At 36.7% G+C, this 10,460-nt stretch overlaps 1 protein-coding gene across 1 annotated transcript in view; it reads right to left on the bottom strand.

Moving 5' to 3' along the window:
- Positions 1 to 839: 839 nt before the first annotated feature.
- The window catches only part of LOC135694899 (receptor-type tyrosine-protein phosphatase S), a 42,509-nt gene continuing 32,888 nt past the window's right edge, over positions 840 to 10,460 (bottom strand). The window contains exons 33-41 of the mRNA XM_089109747.1: positions 9,882 to 10,017; positions 8,737 to 8,883; positions 7,718 to 7,817; positions 6,384 to 6,466; positions 5,463 to 5,597; positions 4,715 to 4,840; positions 3,687 to 3,844; positions 2,702 to 2,837; positions 840 to 2,277 (exon numbers count right to left, since the gene is read on the bottom strand). Of these exons, the coding sequence (XP_088965873.1) occupies positions 2,200 to 2,277; positions 2,702 to 2,837; positions 3,687 to 3,844; positions 4,715 to 4,840; positions 5,463 to 5,597; positions 6,384 to 6,466; positions 7,718 to 7,817; positions 8,737 to 8,883; positions 9,882 to 10,017 (1,099 nt within the window). The 3' untranslated portion in view covers positions 840 to 2,199. The remainder of the gene's footprint in view (positions 2,278 to 2,701; positions 2,838 to 3,686; positions 3,845 to 4,714; positions 4,841 to 5,462; positions 5,598 to 6,383; positions 6,467 to 7,717; positions 7,818 to 8,736; positions 8,884 to 9,881; positions 10,018 to 10,460) is intronic.

Below are 10,460 nucleotides of genomic sequence, written 5' to 3'. Positions count from 1 at the left end.
TTTACATTAAATATACAATTCACAGTTTTGATTTTGTTCATATATTGTTTGTTTCATCATTTAGCACTGGCCAATAATTTATCAGCTATTTTATGTCCAAATTTTGTAAAAAGGGCACAGATAGGTTATAGTGGGCCCTGTAGTAAAAAGGGAAAATGCAGATCACCCCTTAGTTGGAAAATTTGGCAATTACGCCCCTTAGATCAGCTTAAAATTCCTTCTCAGTACAATTTCTTGGAATAATTTTGACACGTTAAGCGGTTGTCAATTATCCGACGAAAGCCCGAATATTCCAACGACGTCCCTGATTGGGGGGCCCGAGCCCCAAACCCCCATACATTCCGCCACTGAGCTAATGAATAGCGTCCCTAGAAGCAATTGAATGTACGTAAATGTTTAAAATCGATGAAGAAACGAGAACAACATTAAGGACACCCGAGGCGCAAATCGTCCAAAAATAGCAAAGTCCAACCTCGGAAAAATAAATGGGGTCTAAGATCGTTGCCTCCAACATCCTCAGCCCTGACTGAACGACTCAAACTAACTCATGTTTGACCCCAGTTTTAAAAAATCTTGGCTCGTCCTTTGGTTGTTCACAGAATGAGTTTTGAGAAATCGAGAGGACATCAACGAGGGTCACCCTGTTCACACGATCAAATTTAATACGTATTTAACCTGGATAAGATTCAAACTGGATTAGATTTAACCTGGATTAGATTTAACCTGGATAAGATTCAACCTGGATCGAGTTGAGGCTTAATCTTAGGGGAATACTTGGGTCTAAAAGCCGCAGTGGTGAAACGAAGAGATTGTAGGCAACATAGACATGACGACATCAGTACGACTAATAAATTACAAATCATTGTAAAAATAGTGATTAAAAATTTACACGACGGTTGATTCTTACTAAATAATCAAATCCAAAACTAGATGCATTGTCGTCAGAACGAGATTTAAATTGCGGTGAAGGGAGGCTGCCTATTAAGCTCCTTTTCCATACTGCTTGATCTGATGACGACAATGCTTAACAGAAAACTAAGTGTTTAACAAAATTAAGTTTATGCCATGGTAAGCCACGTCAATATCACAGACACCGATAATTTAGTTGCCGATCATTGCACGGAACATCCAGTGGAATATACCTTTAAAAATTCTTCGTGTTAGGCGTTTATCAAGCGCCATACCAGCTTATGCTCGAGCAGAACTAACATACCACCAAACATTTGCACGAAAACGGAGGGTTACCGTGTGCTTTCAGGATCTAAACAAAGCTAACACTTGAAAACACACGATGACCGTTCAATAAAATATCAAGATTTTTTTGTTTTGCATCTCTTAGGCAAAATAAAGTTTACTCTATAATTTTCACGTTCGTTTAATCTGATTCGAATAAACTAGCAGTCAATAAAAAACGGAAGGGTCCATCACTCTTTCCAAGCAACGTACGATATGTTTTAGAACAACAGGATTATTGGGGATTTCAAGGATCTTTCTCGAAAACGAAAGGATATTTGTCAAAGGTGTACGACATTTGCATGGAGTGATAGGCCCCTTGACAACAACATCTACTAACAAGCTTTCGTGCACTTGATCAAAGAGGGATAAAATGTTTGCGAAAAGTTTGCAACAGCAGTTAAACTGACCAGACATTACAAAAAAATGTTTTGACATTTTCAAACTTCACCTGACGTCATCAACAAATTTTATATGACGCCATCAACACATAAAAAGATGGCTCCAGCATTTGTTTTGAAATTTTAGGTTTGCGTGTTGTTTTCTTAACTGGGGCTTTAAAGAGTCTAAAACATAAGATTTACAGAAAGCAGCCATTTACAAAGCTTGCACCCTAATTACTAACTACGAAGGAAAACTTCAAAATTATTTATATACATCTAACCATTCCTTTGAAAGAAAATAATTCGGGCAATGTTTTTACTTTAACTTCCACGACACAAAAATGTATCAGCGCTATAACCTAAAGATCCTAGAAATATAAAAGTCGTTTGCTGGTAACAAATATTTTGCCAGGAGAATAAAATATAGACTCGATGTTACCAACAAGAAGGTGCTGCAGTTCTATCAAATGCAAACAGCATTGATGCCACTGACTTTCTTTTCGCCGTAAAAATGTACAATATATCTGCATATAAATGTAATTTCTTCGTTTAATGGCGATGCCAAGGCACTAGTTACAAATTTTTATCCAGAAAAATTTGCATACGTATCAAAAGAGTCGATGAATGCTTGGGTAATTGTGTGACAGAACTTGTACTGGGCCTAAAACGAAAAAGATATCAAGGCTAAATAACTGAAAGCAAACATTGCAAATGTCGTTAAATGTCAAGAATTTGGGAGACGCTTCTAAACTTAAAATAAATTTTTTATATGCAAAACGTTTAGATCAGGCACCACACACCAGTCTAAAGAAGGGGGGGGGGGGGCAAAAAACGGCCGAAAATTATATGTGGGCACGCCCTCTAGAACGCCGGAAAACGCCTCTTTTAGAAAATACTTGCTCATTTTCACCGATTTTTATCAACAATCTGGTTCAGAGAAGATATTAGTAACTATAAAAATAGATAAAATTAACTTGAGGATAATTAACCTGGCCTACGAGGCCACACCCTTTCTTCAACAAGAGGAACGTGAAACTGCATACGTTCAAGAAGCTGTTTGTGAATAGATGGAACATTAAACTTACGGCATTTTCTACGAACTGCGGTCGGAAAGCCCTCGTCTTCTTTATGGTTTGGAAGACATCAACCAGCTGTTCAATCTTGAATCGTTCAAGAATATTAGAAATTGCAATAAACGTTCCAGTGCGACCAGCGCCGTCTCTACGAAATAATAAAATAACAAAAGTTAGATGTTTATTGCTGCTGATGTCGAACCTCAGAAATCTTTTCGCAGAAACAAGAAGGGAAGTTGTTTTGTTCACTTCTTTACGTATTTACGAGGTTTTCTGGCTTAAGCCAAGACGAAATGTGATCAAACGCAACTGAAATCACTAAAAACCAGCATTAAAAAGTCACTGCCTTGTTCTATAACTTTATATTATTTTTTTCTCTTAACTTTTTATCGAGTTTTAGCAAACATACAGTCTTAATTATTGACTGTACAAAAATAACATAAGAAAAATATGGCAGCGAGGACCTGTAACCTTAAGGGTAAGTATCTTATCGACAAAGACAGCAGTATGGGCCTAGGTTTTGAGGGCATAAATTGAAAATAACGGACACAAATTGGGACCATTTTAAGTCTTAGCCTACTTCGTGTGTTGAGTTACATGAACAGTGCTTAGTGCAGGAAAAACAGTTACCGATTTTCTGGATTAGCATTTGGGGTAAATATCAATCTTGAATAAACATTTAGTAGATTGCGTATAACTTTTAAAATCACTTTGGATTCAAAGGAAGCAATTTCACATTTCAAAAGTCAAAAGACATGAATTGATACTTGTTAAGGCAAATAGGCGTAGGAGATATTTGCCTCTAATCAGACAAAATTTATTTCATTTCTCCCTGCATTCTGGCAGGTCTATCCCATTGTAGCAATAATACTCAAGCACGATCCATACTACCCCCCCCCCTCCCGTAACCGTGTACTATCAGTTATGTCCATGCTAGCTAGCATTGTAATACCAGCTCCTTGCATTTAGAAAATTAAAATATTCGACGATTCGTTACCTGCACATAATCACGATCGGTTGATCGTCTGATTGCTGTTGTTGACATTTTTCAATGTTGCTAATTAAAGAGAGAAGCTTGCTGAAATCCTTAGGGACGCTGTGGTCGGGCCAGCTTTGGAAATGGAAAATTGTCACATTTTTACATGCGTCTCTGGACTATAAAAAGACAGAAGTTGACAACATCAACAGTGACGTTATATAATGAGATGAAATTAGAAATTATTTTTCATCTAAAATTGTATGAATGTCTTTAAAAAATCAGCATTGTAGCGGGAGAAAGAGACAAAACAGAATGAGACATATTCAGAACTGAACAGAACTGTCAAGTGTATTTTCATCAAATTGACTGAAATGTAGCAAGGAAAATAACCAAGTTTCGCTAATCAATTACTGTTGTTTTGGGCTAGTGACAGCGGTTTGGTGGAGAAAAAGCCTGTGTTCATGTGACCATGTCTCAGCCAATTCACAACACATGCAACAGAGCTTGCACATTTAGAGGTATTTCAAAATGCTAAATTGAAGGTAACTTCACAAATTATAAATCTGATGTGTGATATCATCATTTTTCTCTGTTTTGAATTAACTCTATTTTTACATTTCCTCCACAATCTGTAAAATTAATCTAATGATTACCCATTACCATACTTTTGAACCCGACATGTATTCTACTGTTTTATGACTCTTAATTCCCTGTTGTTCTTTGCACAAAAATACCCTTCTACCTTTCTAGGAATTATTCAGAATAAGTTCCGCCCTGGCACTCCTTCGCAATGGAAAGTAAAGTCTGCACGCAGGCTACTTTCTAGGCGAATCCCTCATTCAACCCACAAAGTTCAGTCCACATACAGAACTAATGTGTTTTACCTGTGTTTATTGTTGTTTGTTTTCGGCGCGTTGGGATGTTCCTTATTTGCTAAACTTGTTTAGAACTAGCCCTAATAGCTCTATGTTTGCCTTCACACTTTCTATCAACCCTTTTTCCCTTCTCCCGTCCTCCCATATACTAAAGACGAAGTACCAACTTACATTATCATGGCTCACAGAAAACTGCCTCTCAACAAAATCAGGTCCGTTGCTTTCTGACTGATGGTATACCAATACCTTACCATATTCTGCCGTTTGTTGTGGTGAGGGCCAAAATATAGGAAGGCTCTACAATATAAGCATGAGATAAATAATCAGGAAAATGAATGAAATCATATTCTAAAGGAAACAATTTGATGTAGATGTTGAACAACAAATCAAGGAGGATTATGATTGCCGTTGATTGGTTTATGCACGCTTTCAAAATTCTATAAGGGTGTTCTGAAATTACATGAGCGTACAGAAATGGAGGGCTGGTTTACAAGGTACTCCAAAGTTCGAGAATAAATGAGCCCCGTTTATCTTTTTCGTGATTTTTGAAGACCCTTAATGCTCGATTAAATATATTCTAAAACATCAACGACGAAAACTCTCCACTAAAAATTCGAAATTGGTACAATACTTCAATTTTTAAGTGCCCCAGCCTATAAATGCTCCCCGTTGATCAAACCTTGCATCTGGACATGACCCATCGCCGCTTTTTTCAACCCCAACCCCCATTTATTAATCAGTAATACGGTAATTTCACACAAACAGCAATCACAATAATACCATAAGTAATCACAGTAATCACAAGTAGTGATCACAAACAGTTATCACAGTATTCACAAATAGTGATCACAAACAGTTATCACAGAAACCACAGTAACCACAACAGAAATCACTGCAATCACTAACAGTAATCACTAACCTCGCGACCGTCGTTTAACCTGTTAAGCAGAACAACAATAGGCGCTTCTGTTTGTTGAATCATAAGCCAGAAATCGTCAATAGTCTCTGGCAGTGGGTGCTGTGTCGCGATAAAAGCGTTCTTCTTACGGTAACCCTAGCAAAAAAATGAGCAAGAAGCGGGTTTATATAAGTAAAGACGACAAATTCTACAAACAAACGCGAAAAAATCTACATACGGAAGGACGAAAAATTGTCCATCAGGTTTGCTACAGAGGATATACAAATTACCTTCGATTATTAAAAAACTAGGTATAGGAAGTGATAATTGGTATATGCAGAGATGTTAATTCTTTGTTTTTGTATCATTCACAGTTAACAAAAACAGAACACAAAACTTTTTGCTGTCCGTAGCAGAAATAGACACGATATCATCTGATTCTGACTACGAACGCCAAAATCAATTTTAGAAAAATATAAATTTAAACACTATGTATGTACCATGGAACCATCCCATTGTGACGATGTGAAAAACCACGCGAAATGATGTGAAAAACCATGGGGGTGGTTAGAACTGTGACATTGGTGGGGGCCAAGATATCTTTTACCAACAAATAAAAATTGCTATATTAAAAATGACGTAAAGTGATAATGCCCAAACATGCACAAACCAACACGATTTAGAGGGAGAGAGGACTGAGAGGCAACGTGTGCATGTTTTTAAACTCAGTACGATCTGCAAACAGTTTGATCGGGGTCGGATCCTCTAGAATGTTGGTAGACCCATGCCCTCCCCCCTGCTCGCTGTTGCTACCCCCTGTGAAAAACATTTGTAATAGATAACTCTGACTCAGCTAATACTATCTGGTACTTGGTAGAAATTTTTTGAAAGTTAAATGATGTAAACATAGCTACTAATAAGCGAAACCTTCAAAAAACTCACATTGACGTATGTTGCATTGATATATTCAGAAGCGCCATCGTTTTCGTAAATGGATTGTTGTAGAATCACACGATTAATGTCCTCTGCAAAAAAGAAACGTGAGTGGATCAGGGTGGCGCTAGAGACAAACATTCAAGGTGCAAAGTTTGATTTCTACATCAATACTTAAATTTGTGTACAAAGAAGTGCCAGCAGTATATAAACAATGAAACTACAAACAATTAGAAGAATTATTGGGCAGGTGTCCCAGATAAGAACATTGATGCAAAAAGATGCAAATCGCGGCCTGCCTTTACCCATCTACTGTGCAAAGTAAGAAGATCGAAAGCTTATTTAACACCCATGAAGAGTCGAATTTTTTGGGAATCCCAGGGAGCCTTGCTGCCGATGGGAAATGGGAGGGGAGTTGGTGTGTGACGGTGGCTAACAAGAAACGTAGCGTTCCTCAATCCCCTTTTTAACCCCCTTACAATAACTCCTGATAACGGTCATTCAGGTCTGTTATAGTGAGACCTACTTTCTGTGCGTTCCATTGGTCGAATAGGCCTATTATTCCATTACTTTTGGCATATATTTTCGTAAACATAAGTCCCTTTATTGATTGGCTAAAATCGCATGCCTTCAGCTATACCAACGAAGCAACCAAAAACAAAGTTCTTAGCAACACACCAAACGAGGTCATTTTACATGGAACTGAGACTGTATTTCTTAACAGAGGCAAAATGAATTTGAACATAATGTATGTGAATATGTATTACATATAGCAATGGCTGATTTCAGAAAGGCTAATAATGAACAAAGGTTCATTTCGTTCTGCAAAAGGCCTTGGAATTTGCTGCATTCTAAACTAAAAGTTCTCACTTTTAAATTGCAAAAGAGGGGATAGTTGGAACTCACTAAATTTCTGTTCACAAGTATCAGAATTCTAGGTATAAAAACATCAGTAGCCTCTGACGCTTTTTTATACTGTGGCACAAAAAATTGTCAAGCTACTGAAAGAAAGAGTCTGTTTTCACTCTTTGACTCTGTTTGTAATATGTCCAATAGTCAAGCGGCACTGATTGGCTTATTTCGATCCACAACTATGTATATATATTTCCTAGCTTAGAATTTTTAATTCTGACATTTCACACTCTGTATCAGGCCAAAAAGTTTAGCATGTTTTAAAATGTTGGCTTTTTCGAGGTCGTTTTAAATTCTGTACCGCCATTAAATTGCTTAACAGATTTACATCTTTAACCGATTGCAGAGCACTAAATAATATGGAGGAATTGCGTGGTTGCTTGAAAGGATTCTAGACTCGGATCAATTGGCGCAAATAGCAAAATCCTTACTCGGTAAAACGTCTTCCCTTCTGTTTCGTTGCTTGTTATGTCCTTGGCACCCTATGCTGGCTTCCGTTTCTGTGAAATAGGTCGTCGTCAGCAAGAGCCGCTGAAAAGAACAAATAATTCATAAAAGGGCTGATGCATGGGACAAATTGTGTTTTATAAATTATTGTTTTTCCCGCTCTTGTTGTCTAGTGAATGATGGTTAGGTTAAACCAGGTTTGAACAGAACCCTCCTCAGTTGCAATTTCAAAGAGATCCTGCATTATGCAGATTTAATCGCTCTTTTTGGGACGACCTCTAAAACTTGTTATAAGAAAATTAAGCTTCCTGAAATTTAATTGGAATTATTCTATTTTGTTGACAGAGAAAAGGGAGAGTTTTTGTACATAAAAAATGCGTTCTTAGAGAAAATATATTTTGAATCATCAAAAAATCTCTTACCATTCTCTGAATATTTTAAGAAAATAAACTATGAACGTATTTCCTCGACTTAACGCCCCCTCGAATAGGCGCCTCACTCGATTAAGCGCCCCCAAAAAGTGCTGAAATTGAATTTTTATATTTCATCTATTAGTTTCTATTTTATCTACTAGTTAGAAATTTATTAGGAATTCAAAAATATCTAGTACAATATAATATTAAGTAAAGACTATTTATACTGAAATAACTTCACGTGCAAGAACAACTTGAAATCACTTTCACGCTTGTATATGCAACTCTATTGTAACCTTAAAGATTCTACGCTTATTTTTTTTAGAACTAAATAAATTCAGTTAGAAATTTATTTCAAATTCAATACAGTCTAGTACAATATAATAATATTTTTACTGTAACCATTGAAATCTTTAACTATTTAACTGAATATGTCACATCAAATTTGGAACTCATCGTTATATTTTGTCATCAGTTGTTGGTTCTATACATTGCATTCGCTGCTGCAATTTCACTACTCGGTCTTGCTTTGGTCACTGTTTCCTAGCAAAGAGAGACCTATCAAAAAAGTAAGTCCAAAGAATATTCACCTCAAACTGCTGCTCAAAACCAGTTTTTCCGCTGCCATCTTTGGACTGCAACTGGTTTATTTGGATCCTCAAATTTTGAGCTTCAATTTCAGTTTTACCACAAGTAATGGCCTCAACTAAAGCATTATAGATAAAAATGTACTGCTCCTGAAAAAGAGAAAGTTTTCAAGGCTTAAGAAAGAGTGATCAGAGGTGGGATCTTTAAATCCTATCTTTACTTGCAAGCTGCATAACATCAATGGAAATTGATCTAATAGTGCCATGTAATAACACTCTGGTCGTGGGGGGAACATTCAAAATGGGACAAAAATGTCACAATCAGTTTAAACTTTGAACCTGGCCATGATCCCTAGCTTATTTAAGCACCCCTTTTTCCTGACCTAAGAGAACAGCAAACCAAACACCTTTTTAGGAGGAGAAACCACCTTTAAAAATGGTAAGACTGTTCTTTGTTTTTATCTTAGGGTGAATATGGTCATTTCAGAGTTCTTATTCAAAGGGGTATATCTTTGAATTTGGGGGACAAAAGAATCAGAATATCTTATATAAACCAACATTAATTCGACTTAAACACAATAATTTTTTTAAGATGAAAGAATTCAATTTTTTCTTAGAGGTGGGGGATGTGGGAAGGGGGATTGTAGCTCAAAATTGCCAACCCACAGACTTTAAATGATTCTTTGTCAACCTGCAAATTTTCCTGAAGATAGCTTTATTGTTAATATGGGTACCAATTTTTGGCTTTTAATGGCCTTTGTCAGCAGTGCAACTAAGACTTCACCTTGATTCTGAATTGACAATAGTCTGAAGACTTCTCAGTAAAAAGTTACAAAAATCAAGAATATTGCCCTATTGTCTTTCCATCTAGCAGTTTTGGAATCGATCTACATAGAAACGAAAAGCCACTATTGTGTCAACAGAAGTAGTTCACTTTCTCTCCTGGATTCCACTGGCGATTTTTTAATAGGCACGCGCTACTGTTTGGTCAACTATACCGGTCTTGTGCTTGCGTTTTTCTGATTGGCCTTTTTCGATCCACAACTGGGTATTTCTTTTCCATCTTGTTCATTTGACCCTGATTTTGAAGTTGTATACTCTGAAGAGGGTCACATGAAAAAGCTTTTTGAAATTTCAAAAATATTTACCTCAACCTGGACGAGATGGATTCTCTGACTTCGAATAAAATTGAGATAATTGAATATGTCCACTTTTCGTTGGGTCTGCACAAGTTCCAGCATTGTGTCAATTAGGATAAACGTTCCAGTGCGACCAACTCCGGCACTTTTTAACAAAGAGAAAATTAATGAATATGAGAATAAGCATTGAGATTATAGCAGAGCTCAAAACGTCGATATAGCCTGCAAAATCTCGGTTCAAAGCAATTTTTGAAAAAGATTCTGGAATTTGACAGCAGGTTATAAAATAGGCAATGAGATCCCTGATGCAAAACCTTTTTCTCTTCAGCCATTTAAACAAACGCTAGGAAGGGGGGGAGGGGACTAAAAGACTTTAACATCTCCCCCGAATAATTTTTCGATGGAAAGAAATGCTACAGATCTCTTGCTTTTGTTGCGAGAACCTCCAACTTTAAAAAATATCTTTTGCCTACAGATTTTTAGGATATCAAGACGAAGGTGAAAAACTCTTGTGTTATAACATGCTTGAATATACATTTTATCAAAAAGGAATTATAGAGTAGATTTGTAATTATAAGTGGGATTGAG

This window comes from Rhopilema esculentum, chromosome 8 (assembly GCF_057945365.1).
Source record: "Rhopilema esculentum isolate cy_ngs chromosome 8, ASM5794536v1, whole genome shotgun sequence".
In the NCBI taxonomy this organism is placed as follows: Eukaryota; Metazoa; Cnidaria; class Scyphozoa; order Rhizostomeae; family Rhizostomatidae; genus Rhopilema; species Rhopilema esculentum.
Note: the sequence above shows the minus strand (reverse complement) of the source record. Positions and strands in the feature narration are given on the sequence as shown.